Source organism: Phyllopteryx taeniolatus, chromosome 10 (genome assembly GCF_024500385.1).
Source record: "Phyllopteryx taeniolatus isolate TA_2022b chromosome 10, UOR_Ptae_1.2, whole genome shotgun sequence".
Classification (NCBI taxonomy): domain Eukaryota; kingdom Metazoa; phylum Chordata; class Actinopteri; order Syngnathiformes; family Syngnathidae; genus Phyllopteryx; species Phyllopteryx taeniolatus.
Window position 1 is genome coordinate 26,785,399 of NC_084511.1, and position 22,640 is coordinate 26,808,038.

Below are 22,640 nucleotides of genomic sequence, written 5' to 3' on the forward strand. Positions count from 1 at the left end.
ATTGTGAAGCATAAAGTGTTCAACTTCAACTTCAGCTTCAGCTTCAGCTGTCACTCAAATGCGATGCCTACAGTATGCGCTGAAATGTCCGCAGTGGGAGCCACAGACTGAATAACGTGTGCCCCTCTGTGTTTAATAAACAGTTCACTTTCACTGAAGCGTCTCTGTTATGTGGACCCACACACTTCCATTTTGATGACGTCGTTACGTGTGCAAATTTGCGAGAATGTGATGTTTATCACTCCTTCCTTCCAGCGTTAGCGGCTAGTGGCTAACAGCGAGCTGCCGTGGCGTTCGTCCACGGCACTCAGGCCGAGGGGCACGACCAATCAGCCGGCACCAGGAAAAGGGCCGTAGTGACGTCACGATTAATGTAGCTTACGTTTTAGTAAGCCTGGTTTGTTCAAAATTGGATGGGTAGGAACTGCAACTGTGTTACGCGGTCAGCATCAAAGGTAAGGCTTAAAACTCATTCACTGCCAGTCTTCCCAGTTAACATGGATATTTGACTTCTAAAGCCTTCAATGGGAGTGAATGTGTTATAAGAGGCTTAGTGTATAGCAGGAACTAATAAAGTGTTAAAACAAAAACAAAAAAAGGGCAGTTGTGGCGCGAGAGCATTTCAAGTCAAGTGAAGCTAATCTTGAATGTGACTAAGAAGAAGTGCTAAAGTGACAGCGCTCACCGTGTGTGCTCAGTGGACTGCGTGGACCCAAAGTGCTCCGGACACGGCACTTGTCATCACGGCGAGTGCCACTGCACCCCGGGCTGGGGCGGAATCAGCTGCGAGATCTTGAAGAGCACTTGTCCTGAGCAGTGCTCCAGTCACGGCACCTTCAGCACCGACTCGGGGACGTGCGTCTGCGAGGACAACTGGACCGGAGCCGATTGTTCCATAGGTCAGAAACACTTGCTTTTCTGTGTGTTTGTAATATATTATGTGGCACATCACCAATGAACATATAAAACAGTACAGTGCGTTGCACACATTAACACCCGCCGGCCCGACAAACGCGGGTGAATTTGAGTTTGATTAAACCAATACTCGATCACAAAATATCGGAGGCGGAACGGATCACAAAATCCACGGTGGGGTTCGTATCTCGCTTTGGTAGTCGCGGATTTCGATCCGGTTCGGTGCACTTTGACTCTTGGGAAAATCAATGATGTCTTGTATAGTTAGGTTGAAGCATCGTTATTCTTTTCTATTATTATATGATGATTGAAATGATGTTTTATGCTCAGAAATATATATTTGTCGTTCTATTCCAGTGGCAGAGAGTGGCTGGCAAAAGGTACAATAAGCCTACTGAATGTATCCACTTGTTGGCATCCATGCCAGTTACGGCTTGCTACAAATATATCAGCTTTGTGTTCAACAAAGGTTGGAAAACACTGATCTCTTCATTAGTATCCTAAATAAAAGCTCAAGTTAGGAAATCAGTCTGATTTGATGCACGTAGACTGACACGTTTCATAATTCCTATCAAATCGGGATAGAGGAGTGATAATCATACATGAATGAACTCAGCTCCTTCATCTCCTCTTTCATTGGATATCGGATATGGACGTATTAGTCCCGTCTTTTTTGACTCTGAACACCACCACGATGGATTTAAATTGAAAGGAACAAGATGTGCTTTAACTGCAGTCTTTCAGCTTTACTTGAAGGGTTTTTACAGCCAAATCCAGTCAAATGCTATCACTTTGCGTATATATCCCACTTATATGGCTCAGCCTTTTTAAAGGGGCTAGCTTGAGTTCATTGCGAGTATGGCATATCCTCGGATTGCTGAACATCTCCCAATACCAAATTAGGACTCACAATACCGTCCGAGGTTTGTGCCAGCACTATCGATTTTTGCCTACCATGCAATGCTGCCCTGGATCCCCAAAAAATGCTCAAAACAAATCTTTGTGATAAAATTAAAGGTGTTGGGAAACCTAGTTTTCTATGCAAGATCACGACGCATTGACACCACCACAAACGGGCATCGTTACCCAGAATTCAACTCTGGCTCAGGGTGGAGTTTTGTGTTCGTTTGTTAGTTTTTAAAATGCAAACTCTAGCCTTAAATGGCTGCTTCAAATTCAAATGTAGACTTTCCAATGCAAATTTGGTATCGGCTGTCATGTCATTCGCCCAATTACAGATCTGCGCGCCAACTGCGTTGTTTACGAACTAACACGGGAGTCGGTGCGATGGCCATGAAACTTCCAAGCGCGAGAGCTAAACAGTGAGAATGGCTCACGTTGTTGGCTCTGTGCGTCACGCGAAGCAAGTAAGCTAGGCTACTGTATCTTTGTTATTGTTGTTGTTTTGGGGTTTTTTTGCTCTTTATTAGACTGAACAAAAAATGAGAACGTGTTCGCTGGTGATCGCGTGAGGGAGGCAATCAAAAAAAAATGTATAAAACATTATCAAAAGAAATGCGCACTTATGTCTATATTGTGCTACATTTATTTTTAACCACACAGTGATAAAAAAGAAAAGTATACCTTCGTTTTGGGGCTGGAACGGATTGATTATTTTTCCATTCATTTCAATGGGAAACATTCTCTCCATTTTCCGAAGGTTTTGGGTTACAAACGGGGTCACGGAACAAATTAAGTTCGTAACCCAAGGTTCCACGGTATATACGGTAAATAAACAAGTCTTTTAAATCGATATATTTCTCCATCTTGTGATCGGATCGGAGCTCGGTGATCAGTTTATATAAACTACCGGATCAGTGATCCCCCCCCCCCCCCCAAAAATCCTGAATGTATAAAACCTGTTTGTGAAACTGCTTTAGGGGGTGAATTAAAAAAAACACACACACACACACAAGATTAATTAAAATATAACAATAACCCTAAAAGTTGACTTGAACATGTTTTTGTGATGATTATTATTATTGTGTTTCTTTTTTGTATTTTCCTCTTTTTGCTTTCATAGCATCAAAGAGCAGCTAATTACCTCCCGATGTCATTTGTACTGCTTCCGTATTTTGCCTTTCAACGTTCTCCACTCAAATGAACTGGCGACACATTTGCTTCGTTTGTATACGTTTCCCTTTGATGGGCTTACACAACAACAACACATGCATTCGCCTTCATTAACAGACTTGACGATGAATGACACCTATATTTGCATGCAATTTCGGGGGAAGGGGGGAATATTGTACGACTGTGACTGGCTGGCGTGTGCCCCGCCTCTCGCCCAAGTTAAATTAGGCACTTGAACAAACGTATTTGAATTGGGCCGTGGTGACTTTTGTGTACAGTCCTGTTATTTTCTGGCTCCATTTGATTGGCAAAATGGAGTCAAACGTCGCTAGTGGTTACGTTGGCTCGGCGCGACGGAGTCACGTGACGGCCACCGAGCCACGAGTCTCTCTGTTAAACCAAAACTAATAGATCGGGGAAACAGCTAGATAGCTAGAAAAAAAAAGGTGGAAGCAGCTAAACGTCGTACGTTGTTCACGAAAATACTCAAGTAAAAGTGAAAAGTTTCTTGCTTGCATTATAGCTACACTGACTAAAATTACTTAAATGTAACGGAGTAAATGTAGCGCATTACTTCCCCCAATTGCCTGTTAGCACATCTTATTACATCTGATGTGTTCAATGTGGTTTCTGCCCTTTTGTAGAAAAATTACCAATATTTTGTAATCCAACAGTCCTCTGATGTTCAAGTTTTGGGCTGCTCGTAATTAGAACAATATGTGACCGATATGCATTTTGCTTTTAATCTTCATTTTGTTGAATTCCAATCTGCGGTAATTAATCAGCTCGACTTTTCAAAATTGTAATCAACTGTGAGGGAATAATTTATTTCCCCCACTCAGTCGGACTTAAAAGTCTTTGAGCAGAAGCGGCTAAATCAAATGATTTCTCCCATCCTTCTCTCTCCTTTTCGTAAATCCAAAATTATTCATTTGCGATGTCCCGCTGATTGAAAGTCGTGAATTTGATGAATGCGAGCCGGGCTCCGGCTTTATGAATTCCCGATGACACGCTTTATTTTTACAGTCTTGATTAAATTACAGGGAGAGAGAAAAAAAATGGAAGCTTCATTACACTCTGCGTCGGGAGGAAGTCAAAGTAGGTGCAAAGTTGTGACACTTGTCGCGCGCGCTGCTTGCTATAGAGGGGCCGACATATGTTAACAAAGCGCTGTTGACACCGCACATTAATCTTGCGGGACCCAACATATGTTCTTTTCTCAAGGTGTCACCCAGGTATCTTATTAGAAAATATGAGACACAGATTTATTCGCAGCCTTACTTACTCTCAGAGAAGAAAAAGTCAGTTCTTTTTTTCCCCTCCCCTAAAAGGTGCACGCTAAGTGCCCCATCGGGGGGTCTCCTCATTTGTCGTCTGGATTTGCTTTTGTGCACAAATTAACGACTGGTTATTATAAACAGCCCGGACCTTCCCATCTGTTATGGCAGCATGATTTATGTCAAGTTTTTATTTTTTTTTTAAATGTGGATTATTTCAAGTTGTTATGGTAATATGTACATTTTGCCCGCGTAATGTGTACTGTACAAGTGACTCCAGGTGGGAGTTTTTCGAGTTACGAGCGGTCGTTTGGACCATTTTTTTTTTTAAAATAAAAAAAAGCATTTTTGCCTTGAATTGCGAGCAAAAATGTATGACTTTATGTTTAATGGCAGTGGCGCCCACTCTACTCACGTCACAAGAAGCAGCAGTTTGACAGATAGTAAACAACATTTTTGTTCAAAAATAAAAATAAAAAAGATGATTCATGGTTAGCATGACAACAACAGAAATGGACATATTGCTCTTTTTACAGGGATTGTTAGGTACTCCAAATAAAGAATAAAAGCAAGAACAACAATGACTTTCTTTTCAACTCTCACGTCTTCACTGAGCCGGGATCTCGAAATTGTCGATAGCGGATCGTCTCGGCCCAAAAAGTCGGGGAGTCTGTTAACCTGTCGGGGTGGGTGGGGAATTTCCACAAGCCGGACAATTAATGCCGCGCTTCTTCCTTCAATTGAATAAACTTTAATTAACAAGCATGCCGGCCGTGATCGACCGGCCGCAAACCTCCGTGCGGCCGCGGCGTGTTCAGAGCAGATAAACACTTTGGCGCTAATGAAAAATTGATTGCGTGGATTCTTTGCGAAGGAGGAACCTTTTGCCAATTCGATGAGTGTCCCCCGAGAGGTGCTTTTAATATTCTACTGTGTGAACGAGGGGGGGGGGGCGGCTTAATTGTGAGCATCTCTCAATTGAAGAAAAACTCTCTCACGGTCGAAAAAGCGCTTCAATGTAAACGCCACCATTCTGAAGTGAATGACACGTAGCTACGGTTACTTGACGTTTGATATGAAAGTCATCGAGTGGTCATTTTCAGGGGAATTCATATGTTCCGAAACTATTTTGAATCTATGATTTGTTTTACAATCGAAGACTTTAGATTGCCCGTAGGTGTGTGTGTGTGTGTGTGAGTGCGAATGGTTGTTTGTTTCTATGTGCCCCGCGATTGGCTGGCGACCGGTTCAGGGTGTACGCCGCCTCAGCGCCCGAAGACGGCTGGGATAGGCGACCCTCGTGAGGAGAAGCGGTCAGGAAAATGGATGGATGGATGGATGGATTTCACAATTACAAAAAAGATCTCGAGAAATATTTTGAAAAGTTTCACAGATATTCTAGGGTCCCACCATGAAACTACATTTCTAAAGGAATGAATATGGTTAAAACCCCAGATTCCTTTCTTTTAATACATTATACATATTTTTTTAAAGTTTGATTTTCAAGGGGATTGACACCCCCACACCTGTGACCTACACACCTTATTTTTTAATCCATTTATTCATTCATTTTATGATATTTCTTTTTTCTTTTCTAGAATTAAAAAAAAATATATTTTTGGGAGCTTTTTATAGGGTCCTCCCATGATTTCAGAGCTAAAGCGGTAGTGGCTATTTTAGTTTCTATCCATTAGTGGAGTTTTATTATTGAGGAATGTTCAAGATCTTTTTTCACATATTTTGAAAGCTTTGATATGGTTACCCAATGCATTTTTTAGTTTTAATTTAACGAACTGTATTGAGTGACATAAAAGAAGAATACTCAGTTACTGTTGCGCAACTCACTTTGTAAATGAAAGTGTGCAACTTTTGCAGGCTTGTGGACATTTCCTAGAGCCACTTCAGATTGTGAGTACACACTCCAGCTTCCACGCCGATTGTCACACTTTTTATCCTCGCTTCTCACTGAGCGTTAGCCTCGGCCGCCGCGCTCTGATGCATCGCCTCGGCCAGATAACGCCAACTCCAAGCAGCCCGCTTCGCTTTTGTCCAAGTCCAGACGACGTATGGGAGCCTGTTTGGATGCTCCTCGCGCTGTTTTTCTGCCCACATGCCTCGCATAAACCAATAAAAAAAAGCTAACTGCTGTGCCGGATACACAATTGATATGTGCGCTAAACCATCGGTTTTTCTCGCTCTGGGACCCGCATTTGTCTGTTGTCCCTAAGGCGTGACGCACTTTCGAAAGTGCCTTTCAGAAGACTTTTTGGAGAAACTGAGGATGAACATACTGTAACCGCATGTACAATATATATATATATATATCTTGTCAGTGTCACTGATCTTTTCTTTTTAGGAAAGTGCAGCATCAATAGTTGAAGGCTGTAGACCAAAGCAACTAACAATTTTAACAGTCTGATTTTTGGTGCTATAATTTCTTACTACCTGTTGACAACCCACCCAAAATGACTCACTTTTGGCTCCTGACCCACCAGTTGAGAATCCCTTAGCTGTTTTGTGACGTCGCATTTCGTTTCTGTACCGTGAACGACTACATTAAAAAAAAGATCCGATTTAGCAAAGACTCTGAATTGGGCCTCGTGCCCTGCGGTGTTAACGTAAGCTGAGGTTACGTTTCCAACGAGTTAGTCCAAAAATCTAGCTAAGGTTCATTTCCATTTCCAACATACAAGTAAAATATACACACTGAACATCACAGCCATGGGATGACAGTTGAACGGGATACTGCAGATGTCAGGCCGAGACCTTCGGTGCACCTGCCCGGTCTGTTATCTCACAGAGAGAAGCGTCTTCCAAACCGACCGTGTTATTAAGCGCTTGTTTATAAATGAGCTTGTCATGTGTGCCAGCAACATTAATCACCGTATCACTGAGTAGCGTACTACTATTCAGGCTGTCGAACATGTCATATCAATATTTATATATTATTCCAAATTGAGAGCACTCTAGTGTGACATTTCTATTATCCCGTCGTGTTAGGAGAAAGACTTAACGCATCGAGGATCACTTATTTTGTGTGTAATCTTTTTAACGGCTACATCTGTCTACTTCCTGCTTATTCAGTGTGTGTTGGTGTATTCATGTAGGCAGCAAGCGAGGATATGGATGATTCGACTGAACTGGGTTTTGGTTACATCTCGACACGTCGTATGCGCTTTGTGCGCTTCCGCGAGGCCCGACCGAGTCTGCACGGTCGAACCAATCAAAAGCGTAGAAATTCCAAATTCCCTCTGAAACACCACAGCGATCCCCGTCATGGGGACGTGAGCAATCTTATTGGACACTTGGCGATTTGCTACGACGCAGTTCCACCCGATAGTCTCTTACATTACAAAGAAAATATTTAACTGTTTTTGTTGTTTCACTGAGAAAGTGCTCAATTTCGGCCCAATTGTCTGTTGGTGTAGATCCTGCTTAAGGTTCATTTTCATTGGCAATTGTCAGCTTTGCACATTTCATCTTTGATTCTGCAGCTAAGTTAGCTACAAGCAATCGCCGAGTGAATCTATATGGGTAAAACAGTTGGTGATCATATCAACCCCATTTTACAGTGCAAATAGACATTTTTATTAAAAAAAAAAAAAAAAAAAAAACGAAAAGATGTATGGAACAGAAAAGGACATGATTTTTAAAAAAAATAGAATTTACTCAAATCATCAAAAACAGTCCACATTATAGCCAGTTCTCTTGTTATTGTTTTTTAAATGACAGGCGGTCTAATACAGTGGTTCTCAAACTGGGGTCTATGGACCCCTAGGGTCTGTGAGCAGTAATTTAGCGGTGGGCAAAATACTTTTATTTATTGTCATGTACGGTACTTTTTTTTGCCAGGTAACTAGCAAGCCTTTATTGCTCAGTGACTGTTTTTCTCAAGTGTCTTGCTGTCTCCAAAGTGTTCTCCGTCAATTGTCGCACGAGAGCGGCTCCAATTACCGGAGACACGTTCCTTGTGGGTTTTTGGGACATACTTGGCGAATAAAGATGATTCTGATTCTGATAACTCAAACTAAAATTGAAAAAAACATTTCCTTAAACAAAAACCAAAAAAACATTTTACGTTTGCAAGACTATAATGATAGTGAAAAAATCCTTTGTTTTCGTCTTTGTTTTGCAAAGCTAACTTTTACGTCCAAGCTGTTATTATTATTATTATTGTTCTCACGACAAATACCCCGAATTTAAAAAAAAATAAATAATACTAATAACAATAACAATAATGGAAGTAATAAAAACTAAACTAAAACAAAGAATTTTTGGAAAAATAAAAAACGTATAAAAACTAACAAACCTGCTTTCAAAACTAATTACTGAATTTGAAAAAGAAAAGTCAAAACAAAATAAAAAACTAACTGTAATGGAAAATGCAAAACTATTATAACCCCGGTCAAAAGTTTCTAAGGTGGATGAATCCCAACATACGGGCACCGCGTCTTGGGCAATGTTTGGTGCAGTTGACTCCGTGATCGCCCGCCAATTAGCAACTGTATTTTCTTGTCATACGAAAAACAAGATCCAAATGATTCGTGCTGTCTGTTTCTTGGCAAGAATTGAACTTGGGGGGAAAAAACGACTGCTTTTGGAAACTAGAAAAGGTTTTCGCAATCTGGGTTTGTCACAGGAAGCAGTGCATGTCAGCTCGCGAAGATGAAGAACTCATTCTTTTCCTTTGTGCTTGCTCTGTTTGGGGTCATCCGTTTCCATCTATGTCTATCTTCTGCGTCCTCCTCTCCAACACCAACTGCCCTCGTGTCTTCCCTCACTACCTCTATCAACCTTCTTTTCGGTCTTCCCTGGCAGCTCCATCCTCATCATTATTCTACTAATATAAAGTACTCACTCTCTCTCCTCTGGACATGTCTTATCATGAATCCAAAAGAATATTCCACCGTCCTGCTTTTATTTTGCGGTTTTATATGTTAAAACGTTGCAAAAAAAAATACAATCAAATCCTGTGGCATTGGGCTTATGATGAGGTCCTTGGAAAAGATTGAGAAACCTCGGCCGAATACATTTGTTAAGCCATTTGTGTCGAAATAATCAGGCTGCTTTGGACAGGCAAAATGGGACATTTATTATTCTTGTGCCACTTTTTCATTCCAGAGGTGTGCGTGGTGGACTGCGGCCCTCGCGGCTCGTGCTTGGGCGGCGTGTGCCACTGCGAGGAGGGCTGGGCGGGCGTCGAATGCGAGCAGAGGGACTGCCACCCGCGCTGCATCGACCACGGGGTGTGTCGCGAGGGCAAGTGCGACTGCCACCAGGGCTGGACTGGCGAGCACTGCACCATCGGTGAGTGAGACGTCTCCACACAAACACTCGGACACAACACGCACGCGCGCACAGACACATGACGGAAGGCCACAGATTGTGGAGGAGACGGACGGGGGCAACCTTGAAGCGGGAATGTCACTGGGTTCAGTGTTGTAAAAAAATCCAGCGAGCAATTTGAACGCTTGCCTATTCCACCTTGAAATTTGCGGATCCTTAAATCTCTTACAAGGCCTTTAATTGGATTTTTACTCCAATTAAGGCCTTCAAACAAGTTAGCACAATGTAGTTAATTAATCCCGGCAAATTAGTAACATTTATTTTAGTTTGTAAATTGAAGTTCCTGACAAGTGGCTAAAACATCGCTACAATTTGTAGGTAAAATGTAGCTAAGTGTCAATATCGTGCCATTTATGTTCCTGACAAACGAGTGAATGTAGCAAAGGTGGGTTTACATTCCCGACAAGTGAGTAAAGCATAGCGAAGATTGGTTTATATTACCAACAAGTGAGTAAAACATAACTAATGTTTGTTTATGTTGCCAACCGAGTAACGCATTTGTTCGTTCCCAAAAGTAGTGAGGGATCGTTGACCTTTGCTCCAAATCTCTGTAAAATCCTGTCAAGGACTTTTCTAAAGCAGTTAGGAATTGAAAGACTTTTGTTGTTGGATTTCATTGGTGAAAGGAAAATCTTCGCTGAGCGTTTTTCAGCGCCTCACCTTGAACGACTAATCATGTCTATCAACCACCTTTTTTCTCTGTTGAAGTGAGACTGAAATTAGCGAGTCAAGGGCGGGCGGCGAGTCAAGGCCTCTTTGGAATATCACTTTTCACGAAATGGGAGCGCTTCAGTCAGCGCTAATGAGGATAACGACTTTGGAGATGCCGCTTCCTATTGTTGACCCCAGGTCTGCCGGTTGACCTCGACACGCCGCGTCAAAACACCGTATCGCCGAGGGGCGACTCGCAGCCCTATCTCGGTGTTCCCGCGTGTCACCTAGGAAACAAAAGATCGAGCAACTCCAGACTGCGGCCGATTAATTATGTATTTACAAGCCGGTGAGGCTTCTTCGTTGCAGCTGGAGGGGGTCAGAGTCCAGATCCTTTCATCCTCCCAGCAAAAACCTGCAGCAGCTATTCCCTTTCTGTTCTAGTTATAACCAGCTTTGCGATACGATCTACCAAGTACTGAAAAGAACGCGTTTCTTAGCACAAATCGTACATTTTAGCAGTTTCAATAAAATGACGAGTGGCAAAGCTATCGCAACTTCCAAACTAACTAAGTGTCCTTTCTTTTCATTTACTTAATTAAACCATCTAAGACCATCTAACAGCTCCCTGTGCATTAGTAGTCGTATTTAGTGGACCTGAGGTGTTAAATTGAATTGAAACAGCATTTAAATCTTCAATTTCACTTCCTTAAACATTCATGACGCTCCTGTTTGAATTGAATTCGGTTTTCGTCAGTGCTTTTTGTCCACAGAGCATCTTTGAATCCCATTTTGCAAAGCCAGGGCTCAGATGGAACGACTTTCTCTGCCATTTTTTGACTACATCAACAGAGATTCTGTTACACTGCAGTTTGAGGTGTTTTCAACTTAAGAGTGATCGTCAAAGCAGAGTTCGCAGTGAGAGAAGCAACTCGTGTATTCCGCTTCATGGCGCGGTCCGCATAGATCTGCTTTGAGCCCACTGCTGTTTAAAGCCGACGAGGCAAACAAAGAGGTTCAAATATCAAGAGAAACTCTGTTTTCCTTTGTGCTAGCCTTTTAGCTATAAATCAAAGCAGATGGAGAATGTTCATAATGAATATTTTAGCGAGCGTTTTCAGACTGAGTCATCTATGCGGCAATCCGTACGCCTGCTAATGGCCGGCATCTGGGATTCTTTTTCTTAATCACTTGCCGCTTTAATTAACAGCTCACAATTTTGTCCAACACTGAACCCACACACATGATAGGATGAAAAAAAAATTAAGATGATTCGTCTACATCTGTGTATCCTTTTGTGTGCCTTTAAATCTGTCTTGTCTTGTTGCTTAACTCCAACTAAGGCTATGTCCACATGAAAAGTGGTTATTAATTTGTATTTTTTTTTTTTATAATTTAACCCCATTTTTGGGGCTGTTTTGTTTCGCTTTAGGTTATCAGCATAATGCCAACTCAAAGGCCCAGTTAAATGACCCCAAAAAAATTATTTAATTTGACTCACCACAGAGAAGAGCATTGTTAACAAATAAAACAAAATCACACCAAGTATATGAAATCGGGCTTCAAAAAGGTCAAGCATTGAGACGTTCTTTCAGTTTTCAGATGCTGTGGGCGTGTCGGTGAATGCTTTGAAAACCCCGTCCCTCTGAACTTTCACCTGTCAATCAAATGTGTGCCTTGTTTCTTCCTAGCGATGCGCACGCTCTCACGGGCCGCAGAGAGGCACTCTGTGGTGGCCAGGCGGCCTCTGAGCTCTGGTGTAATGACTGTCAAAAATGTTCCCCTCCTTTGCCTTGGGCGAAATTCGGCGGGCCGTTAGCGTACTGCTGTGGCCGCCCCGAGTGCACCATGAGCGGCCACGGCAGTGCGATGCGCCGCGGTCCCTCTGGATGATTTTTTTTTTCTCCTCCTCCTCGCTCCACGACGTCGCGGCCGACAACTGTGCGACTGGCGGGCCTAAGGCCGTTGCCTGGGGTACCCAAGATAAAGGTTAAATAAGAAGAAAAAGAGGCTTTTTTGACATTTCTGTTTTTCAGGTATGCAGATTTTGGCGAATCCTCCTGGGGTATTCGAGATAAATGTCGAATTTCAGCATTTTCTCTGTAAAAAAAAAAAAAAACAATTAAAAATAGGCTTTTTTTTTTTAGGAGGAGCAGGATTAAAGCATCCCCTTTTGTTGCTTTGCCATGCACTTGGCAATCTGCAAATACATTTCCATGAGTACCACTGGGATTTTTGGCATTTTAATTATTTTGAATATAGTAAAAGATGTTTTTTTCTAAAATTGTGAAACATCATTTTGAATTCGTCTATATTTATTTGAAAATGTATGAACTCAATTTGTTTTCGGATTTGAATAAATACTTGTTCCTGTGGACATGGTCTGTGGACAATAATTGTCTCTTTCTATGTTCCTATCTTCCTTCCTCTTCATCTCTCTCTGATCTCCTCTTGCCGTCCATGTAAAGCCCTGGATTCCAGAGTGTCAGGTAAAAGAAAAACAAAACAACACGCTCTTTGCTTGAGAATATCCTCATGATGCAGATTGTTCCGATCCACCTTTAATTTTCTTCTAACATATGGAATACTTCCCGCCACTCATGTTTAGCATCGGCTTTCCGGCTCCACTGAAATTAGTTTTTTTTTTGTTTTGTTTTTTTTCCCCCAAGAAAATTAATTTTGACCTCACAGATGTATTTATGGGAGCAAAGGTATGTTTTGGTGCAGCAGTCCTAACCCTTACCCATACCCCTAACCTTCAAACCCTGGTCCCAATTCCTGACCCTAACCCTACCATAAACCCTAACCTTCACCTAACCCTACTCCTATTCCCTGTACCCCTAACACTCAACTCTAACCCGGACCCAAATCTCACCCTAACTCCTAAACTTAACCTTTAGCCTAACGGTACTCCCTAATCCTAGCCTAACCTTTGTCTTCCACATTGCTCCAATCCTTCTCAAAAAGTCCTTCTGTACCGCTTACCCTCATTGGGGTCACAGGTAAACTGGAGCCTATCGCAGCTGACTTCAGGTACGAGGTGGGTTACATCCTGGACTGGGCACACATAGATACACAACAATTGTCACTCACATTCACACCCCAAAGACAATTGTCCACATTGAACTGCTGTGTCAACGCGTTGTAAGTCACACTTGCACTTCTTACAAGTGTCGCGAAGGGAGGACGAGGAGTGGACAGGCAAAGACGATGTCAGAGCCATGCTAATTGCTAAGGTGGCGCAAAACATCGGAATGAATGATTTGGTGAAACAATACACTTGTCGCCTAGGTCTGGCTGGAACCGCGTTTCCGCAGAGAGTATAACCAACTTTGAACAACAAACTAACAGGCCAATTCGTTCATATCAAATAATGCGTCTGAACCGGAAATGAATGAGTACGTCATTGCACACGTCAATTCAGCACGAGGGCTGGTTAAAAGCTGGTTTATTATTATTATTAATCATAAATATTTGTAATATAAGATAAGATTATCTTTATTAGTCCCACAACGGGGACATTTGCATTGTTTCAGCAGCAATTGTGGCGATAGGAACAATAAATATGTAATATAAATAGCATTCAAGAGATGTAATTACATTGTTTTCTTCTTACACGTACATGCATACAACATTGCAACATTTCCCAAAATAGAAAACAAAACTATTGTCCATACATAAACTCTGTCATTAAATCTATCAGCAATGCTATTTGTTTGTTTGCCAAATAGAGTGCTGAGTTTTCATTTTCATGTTTGACATCTGACTAATGTGCTTTAATAGACGGGTTATTTTTGTTACCAGGGTTGAAAACAGAATTGGCAAAGGTGAATTAATCCGTAGACGCAGATATTTTTGATGCTGGAACGTCAAACTCTCATATACCGGTACTTTGATTCAGCCTGCAACTGCGTTCACCATGACAAGGTTGATGTGATGAAAACATGAAAATGACAAATATTCCGACACATTTGGACAAATTGTTCTTGAAGGGAATTTTTATCGGCTAGCAGCTCTGGCAAAATATCTTCGCGGTGTTGTAGGCTAAAATAAAAAAAAAAGCCTGAAGTACACCTTAAAGCAGTATCCAAATAGCTATAGCTCACAGAGCCTAAACTCCCCCAGATCCTGTTGTTTGTTTTTTTTCCTTGCCTCCGCTCTTTATCACCTCCTCTTGCCGAGCTGCAGCCTAATTCACGGCCATACCGGAGGGAACAGGCACTGAGACGCTTCCAGTTCTGTTGCTTAGCAACCGCCGACAAATCGGGCAAGCGTAAGCCGGGTCGCCGTCATCCCCGTTTGAACGCCGCACAAAACAAGTGCGGTGTAAAAAGCCCCATTGGGGTCGTGGGTGAGCTGGAGTCTCGCCCAGCACCCTCACCCTCTCACCCTAACTCCTCTCCTAACCCAACAGCCCTAACCCTAACCATTCATTCTTGAATCTGCCTAATCCTCATCCCTGATACAATCCTTATCCCGAACCTCCTACCCCCAACCCTCTTACCCTAACCCTTGGCTCCCATTGGCTCCCGTGTAACTCAACCCTGCTTATTTGTTGACTATTGTGATGCATCTTTTTTTTTTTTTTTCTCCTCAAATATATGGACTACGTCGCAACGCTTACGCTTACAGTAACATAAGCCTTCTGGCTCCACCAAGAATTCGCCGAGCGTTGGTGGCGGGGGTTTTGTACATGCGCTATATCCACTGTCAAATAATGAAAAAAGAAAATGTTGGGTTTTTTTTGTCAGCCTTAGCTAAGTCACTTCTGTTCCCTTTTTTTCTAAATGTTTCCCTCTCCTGGGTTGTGTAATAGGAGCGGTCAAGATAGGATATAAAGGTAAAATGAATCCTCCCCAGGGAGATTGTCACAAACAATCACCTGCCACCTCCTTCTGCTCTTTGTCTCCCCCTAGCACGACGTTAATACACCTGTTCTATGTCCGAGTCGACCATGATGTCTCCCCGCCACTCCCCTTTCCTTCCGATATGTCCCATCATTCCCTGTCCGTCTTGAACCAGTAGACTCCACGGTCCCCCCTGTACCTCCTTCCTTGTCTTACCCAGTGGAGCTGCTGTAGTTTGTTTGGGCCTTGTGGAGGCCAGTGCTCTGTCCTTCTCTGTACATGTAGACGCTCAAGATGCCGACGCTTCCCTCACCACCCCCCACCCCCCTTCCCCTTTATTATGATTCTTATTTGACATTAAAGGCTTCCTTGTCCCCGTCACTGTGGCTGTTACTTCACATGAGCGTTCAGTCCAAAATGGAGGCCGCCGCTTCCAACCATGTAGGATTTGCATGAAAGTCAAAGGGGGGGGGGGGGATGTTCTCACGCAGTTCATCTGCATTTCTAGACACAGGTCAATAGGATCCAATAGAAGAGCTGTGTCAAAAATGCTACCTTAATATTATTTTTCAATTTTTTTAAGACACAGGTCACAGTTCCTGTTCAAATTTTTGCTTTATCCATCTATCCATTCATTCATTTATCAATTCATCCAACCATAACAACCAACCAACTAACCAACTAACTGTAGAATCTAATGGTGTTGCCTTTTAGGACAGTCTGAAATCATAGTTTTACACCCCAATCAAAACTCCAGCATTATGAAATGTTTTTTTTTTTTTTTGCTCCAGCTCTTGTATTGGATCTCATTAGAGTGTGCAGTGTTTGGCTGTCGCTACGCTGTGGAGTGCAGTGTGACCCACGGGAACCTCATTCCGGGATCAGCAATACCGCCTTTATAGTGCACCTGAAAGCTCCAACACGAGTCCTGGTCCTGATCTAATTAAGAGTCACCGAGACACTTTCATCACACCGGCGCGCTCATGTGAATCGACAGAACCTTCTCACATATCCCGACTCCTGTCAGATGTCTTCTGCACTCTGTGTTTGCTCCTCTGCCCCCCTGTCTACTCTCTATGAAACCCCTTTCCCACCCACTTCTCCTTTTCATGCTGGTGCGTGACATTGCTACATGATGTTTTGACAGATGGCTGCCCGGGCCTGTGCAACAACAACGGGCGTTGCGTCTTGGATCAGAATGTCTGGCACTGCATCTGTCAGTCAGGATGGCGAGGCCTGGGCTGTGATGTCGCCACCGAGACGCTCTGCTCGGACGGCAAGGACAATGAGGGAGGTAGGAACATTAACCAGTTCAAACTGGCACCCTAAAGCCGGTTCTGGCCTCGCGTGGAAGGTACAGATGAGAAATGGTTGAATGAATTTGCCAGTTTGCGCTGTAATAGCAGAAGCCTTTTTCGTGCTGCCAATCCTGGCAGATTGGCACATCAGAGTTGTTAATGGTATGGAACCAGCATTTATTTGCCTGTGCTATTCTCTCCATTTTCATGGCTCCAAACCAGTCCAAAAACAACTATAAACAGCGAGAAACCAAGTAAAAAAGCAGTCAAAGAAACAATATTATTTCAACAATCAGTAATCAAGTTGGAAAAAAACAAGTTAAAAAAAATAACACTCAAGAACCAGATCAAAATCAATTCTAATAAATGTGAAAAAACATTTTGAAAACCAAGTTAAGAGTAGCGTCAAAATTTAAAACAGTACAAAAACTATCAAAAACAAGTTGGGAAAAACACAATAAAAATAAGTATGAAAAAAAATCTAGTTTAAAACAAAAGTATAAAAAAAATAATTAAAAGCATGGGGAAAAAAACGGTTAAAAAATAGCACCAAAAAATTATAATAATAGTCAAAACCCAAGTCTAGAAACGGATAAAAACAAAGCCACAAAACAATGAATAAATGTCAAGAAATGGGAAAAAGAAAATAAAACCTCCAAAATAATCCATCAATTTTCTGAACCGCTTAACATCACTACGATCTCGGGTGTGCTGGAGCCTATCTCAGCTCGTCAGCTCAGGCAAGAGGCGGGGTACACCTTGAACTCGTTGCCAGCCAATCGCAGGGCACATATATCTGTAGACAAACAACCATTCAAACTCACATGCACACCTGTGAACAATTTAGAGTCTTCATTTAACCTACCATGCATGTTTTAGGATGTCGGAGGAAACCGGAGTACCCGGAGAAAACCCACGCAGGCATAGCGACTAGCTGTCCACTGTTGTGACTGAGATGCAATTTGACCGTGAGACGCGTTGAGAACCAAACAACTTTTGGAGAGCTCTCCACTGTAGTGACTGATGTAAAGTTAAAACATTTCAACTGCTTTCCACTGTAGTGATTTACAGAAAAGAAACATCCCAAAACAACTTTTTTAATAGCTGTCCACTGTAGTGACATGATAGAAGAGAACCTTTCGAACAGCTATCCTTTGTAGTGACTGATGCGTAATATGACACACGTTTGAGATGCACGTTTAAAGGAAAACACCTTATGAACAGGTCTTCACTGTAGTGACTGATAAAAGAAAACCACTCTAACTGTCTACTGTATTGACTGTGGTGTAATTTGACGTTGAGGCGTTTGTAGACGAAAACAACTTTCAAATAGCTGTCAACTGTAGTGACTGATGCACAACTTTGAGATCATGACTCACATGTAAACAGCTGTTGAATAGCTGTCCATTGTAGTGACTGATGCGCAACCAGGACCCCAAGACTCGTGCTTCCTTTCCCCTGGTTTTCCAGATGGCCTGGTGGACTGCATGGACCCGGACTGCTGTGCTCAGATCTCCTGCCAGGGTCAAACATACTGTAAAGGTTCGCTGGACCCGGCCGCCGCCGCCGCCGCCGCCATGCAGGGCCAGAACTCGGCCGGCCAACCCGTCTCCAGGAGCTTCTATGAGCGTGTGGCATTCCTGATGGGGCCCAGCGGGAGTCATGTTCTACCAGGGGAGAACCCTTTCAACAGCAGGTAATCAGTTTTTAGTCATTCACTCCACAATGTTGTGTCGTAGCTCAGTGATAAGTGTGATCAAAATGGCTGTACAATGTCAATACCCTTGTTTTTCTTTCTTGTATAAATGTGAAGAGGAAGGTGCTCAGAAGTGTTAAAAGCATTCCGATGTGACAGGATCGTGTCACCTTCCATATTTGGAACGAGGACGAAAGAAAGAAGGCAGTTTAATGGCAGGCAGGTGACAAATAACAAAGAGCATAAAATCTTCCAGCTGTCTATGTTCTTTCGTACAGTTATCAGGGTTAAGGGGAAAGAATAACCAATAAAGCAAATTAATTTTAAAAAACATAGGAAAATGCCAATTGTTATTGCTCTCAGACACTATGGAAATGTCCTCTGAATGCACAGAAACCATGTTCTGCTCAACTGTCAATCAAATAACACACCTTTATTCAGCCTACATATCCCTAGACTTTTGAGCTGTGAAAATATCGAATTTTTAGCCTCTTGCTATCACTGAAACAAGGGTAGCTGTTTGATTATACGCTGCATTACTCCAACAATCATTCCTCTAAATCACATTTCTTGCACTCTCACAATTAAAATTTCCCTTTCAAGATGTTTTGAACTTCTCTTCTAACAACATCAAGTTAGCGTCGGCTTTTTGTCGTTGTAATTCGATGGGCTCAGTGAGGCACTCAAAATGGACTACAATAAAACACTTTTTTTATTATTACTATTGCTAGCACGTAGCACAAAGAAATAGAGCGTGTTATTTTAAAGGTGTCCCATGCTGCTATTAACATTTAGCTCAAAGCCAAATCCTATCCTAACAATGCCAACATGCTGCATTAACTACTAGCCGCTAGCTCGTTGACTGTCCACAGCATTGGAGCTATTGTTACTTGTAATCAACTGTACGGTGTTTTTACTCTCCATAGCGGTTAATATTTTCATTTGCTAAAGACAGGTTAACATGCTCATCCCGCTAGCCCCCTTTCGTCGTCTTACTCCTACAAGCCACAACAATAACACCTACGAATATTGGACACTAGCTAGTTAACCATCAACCAGCTGGGTGGTTTTGTTACTTGTTAGCAACGGTATGGACCTTTATTGAGTACACTTTCCACAGTGGGTAATTTTGACACTACATTTTACAGCTAAATGCCAATGACAGGCAAACATTTAATTAACTGTATGCTCAACTTCTCACATGCCGGGCTTTTCTTTTAGCCGCCAGAAAGCGGAAAAAGAATCTAATGAATATTTTGAGCATGAGCACTAATGCCGCAGCTAGACACCAACATGACAGTAAGCTGAAGACAATGAGGATAAGGATTACCCACCATCCCAGCATCCGGGTTATTGCCTGCTTCTATATTTCCAGTAAAGCGAGCTATTTACATAAGGATTACTTGAAATCGTCGCAGGGAATATTCCCTAAGCACGGTTGGATATCATTTTTTTCTCTCTCTCTTCCGTCCACCTCAGAACAAACATGCTCTAGAGCTAGCCATTGTCACTAATTTTGCTAATTAGCTTACACAAATTAAACAAACATTTGCACTAATGCAATAAACCAGGGTGTCGGTGAGACTCTAACAGTGTTTTGATTAAAATTTAGCCCAACCACAAGCTAACAGCTCAAGCATCAGGTTAGCACCCTAAAATAGTTGGAACTCATTGCTTGGGCCAATTTCCACTTGGCTAATGTGCTCGTATGACAAAGCTAACAAGACGGTATTACTCGGTTTAGCACTACTTTAAATCGGTTTGCTTGAAGCTAAATGCTAAAGCCAGATGAGTAACATGACATGCTGACATGCTAATTGACTGTGCTCATGTAACATGCTCGCGTGACGATTTTACACATTTGCCACAACCTCAAATCGGTTGGCCCAACTGCTTACGTGCTGAATGCTAAAGCGACGAAAAGGTTAAATGACTGACAGACGATATTACACAAGTTACTGCCACTTTAACCTGGTTAACTTGAAGCTAAATGCTAAAGCGAGAGGGCTAACATGCCCAAAACGTTTGAGTTACTTAAATGCTTACAACATGACAACCAACGCATTCATTTTTGCGCTTCAGCAGCTGTTGCCGGCTTTATTTTTTAGTCATATCATTCGTCTTGTGTCCTAAAGACAAATAGAGATGCTTGCAAATAAGCAGCACTGCGCTCTTAAGTGGCTCTTTTGCCTTAGCTAGGCAAAATAAAGGATGTGTGCGGTAAAACTGGTGTTGATCAAGCCTGTCTCAGCTACATAATGACCTGGGGATAACATGTCTTTCCCCCCTTCTTCTACTCCCCGTGATGAATGCAAGAAGTAGCTTGTTTCCGATTCCTCACCGCACTCGAGAGGCGGAGAATAAATTAAAGGCAGTGGAAACATGACTACAAAAAAAATACAGCAGCAAGGTTAAGTCATGCGGAAGTTCACCTGAAGGCAGTGCGCTCGTCTTTGATAGATTTTTATTCACACGTCTGTCAAGTTTATGCAGCAAAGTGCCTGAATATTAAAAAAAAAAAAAAAAGAAAAAAATCATTTTCGGGCCAGTGAAACCAAAAGTGTGGAGCCAAATCAACTTGCCTGAGGGGTGAATCAGTGAGTCACGTTGCTTCTAGTAAGTGTTAGTAACCTGCTAAATAGTAAAAAAGAAAAAAAAACATCCTTCACACACCAAATCAGACTACATGCAAGGTGTTTATTTTTGTTTAAAAAAAAAAGATGATTTTGTTTATAATGGGACATGTTTTACCAATGTAGCCACAAGCGCAAAAGAAGGTATATTAATAGAGAACACTTATTATTGATAGAATAAGGTGAAAAATAGGGTGGACATTTCATTTTATGGGAAGAAAACATAATATTACAGGAGCAACATTGTAATTTTATGAAACAAAGTTTTAATGTGAGAAAAAGTAATTGTACGGGAATAAAGTCATCTGTAAATACTGCATAACGAAATACTACAAACCCCAATTCCAATGAAGTTGGGACATTGCGTACAACAAATAAAAATAGAATACAATGATTTGCAAATCCTTTTTCAACCTATATTCAATTGAATGTACTACAAAGACAAGATATTTAATGTTCAAACTGAGAAATGTTATTGTTTTTTGCAAATATACACTCATTTTTTTATTTGATGCATGCAACACGTTCCAAAAAAGTTGGGACAGGGGCATGTTTACCACTGTGTTACATCACCTTTCCTTGTAAAAACACTCAATAAGCGTTTGAGATCTGAAGAGACAAATTGTTGAAGCTTTGTAGGTGGAATTCTTTCCCATTCTTGCTTGATGTGTACATCTTCAGTTGGTCAACGGTCCGGGGTCTCTGTTGTCGTATTTTGCTCTCCATAATGCGCCACTGGGAGGCAAGTCTGCACTGCTGGCAGAGCAGTCAATTACTCCCACTCTTTTACTATGGAGCCACACTGTTGGAACACCTGCGGAATGTGGCTTGGCAATGTCTTGCTGAAATAAGCAGGGATGTCTCTGAAAAAGATGTTGCTTGGATGGCAGCATGTGTCCCTCCAAAACCTGTATGTACCTTTCAGCATTAATGGTGCCTTCACACTAACACACCCCCCGTAACATTACAGATGCAGCCTTTTGAACTTTGCACTGATAACAATCTGGATGGTCCTCTTAATCTTTGGCGACACGACGTCCATGTATATGTTAGGTTATGTTTTGTGGTGTAATTTTGGCATTGTCTTTAAAATAAAAAAAAACATCTCACATCATTACAGGTTTTTGTTGTAATGGAACATTTGTTATTTGTTTCTGTTCTGTCTGTCACTTGACACAGTAGCTGCTACTCAACCAATTGTGCATGTTTCTTTTGTGTTTTTTTCCACACAGCCTGGCGTCAGTCATCCGTGGTCAGGTCCTCACCGGAGACGGAACGCCACTGATCGGAGTCAATGTGTCATTCCCGCACTACCCGGACTATGGCTACACCGTCACAAGACAGGACGGCATGTAAGCGCAATCATCCGGCAGCGCTGCACTGGAGACCTTTCGCCTTGTGTCCGTGTTTATACTCAGCGGATGGGGAGAAATTGCGTGGAGTCGTCCTGGCGCGCATCTTGAAAATCACCAAAAATGGAGAGAGCGCGGCGTCAAAAATTGCTGATGCAAATGTCACGGCGACAGAGACCGTGTTGTTGGAGAGGCCTGTTTAAAATGCATTGCTTCAGCGAGGCTACAATCAATCGGCCCGCAGTGTCGTTAAACACGTCGTGTTACGCTCTGACCTTCTGCCGCTGTTGTTGTCGCACGCATAATGACATAACACTGGCTTTTGTGCCTTTTCGGGCCGCTTCATTAGGTACACCTCATGCATTCACACTCTATTTTTCATGGCGGATCCTCAAAAGAATTATTTGATGCCATTCTTTGCCCACATTAGACAACTGAGGCAAAGATGCTTCAAAATCGCCCCTCTTTCTAGTCTGTCTGCTTTGAAATGGGGCTCATTTGTGTAAATTCCCTAGTCGGAGTTTTGTCAAACTGCAAGCCCGCAAATTCGTT

General features: G+C 42.2%; 1 protein-coding gene across 6 annotated transcripts in view; it reads left to right on the top strand.

Moving 5' to 3' along the window:
• si:dkey-237h12.3 (teneurin-3) overlaps positions 1 to 22,640 on the top strand; it is a 191,470-nt gene that overhangs the window by 121,798 nt on the left and 47,032 nt on the right. For 3 of the 6 annotated variants that reach the window (XM_061788654.1, XM_061788655.1, XM_061788660.1), the window contains 7 exons: positions 699 to 899; positions 9,387 to 9,572; positions 12,731 to 12,751; positions 15,079 to 15,102; positions 16,257 to 16,403; positions 17,878 to 18,103; positions 21,969 to 22,088. In XM_061788654.1, coding sequence (XP_061644638.1) covers positions 699 to 899; positions 9,387 to 9,572; positions 12,731 to 12,751; positions 15,079 to 15,102; positions 16,257 to 16,403; positions 17,878 to 18,103; positions 21,969 to 22,088 — 925 coding nt within the window. The remainder of the gene's footprint in view (positions 1 to 698; positions 900 to 9,386; positions 9,573 to 12,730; positions 12,752 to 15,078; positions 15,103 to 16,256; positions 16,404 to 17,877; positions 18,104 to 21,968; positions 22,089 to 22,640) is intronic. The other 3 variants (XM_061788658.1, XM_061788659.1, XM_061788656.1) reach the window with 2 other exon arrangements.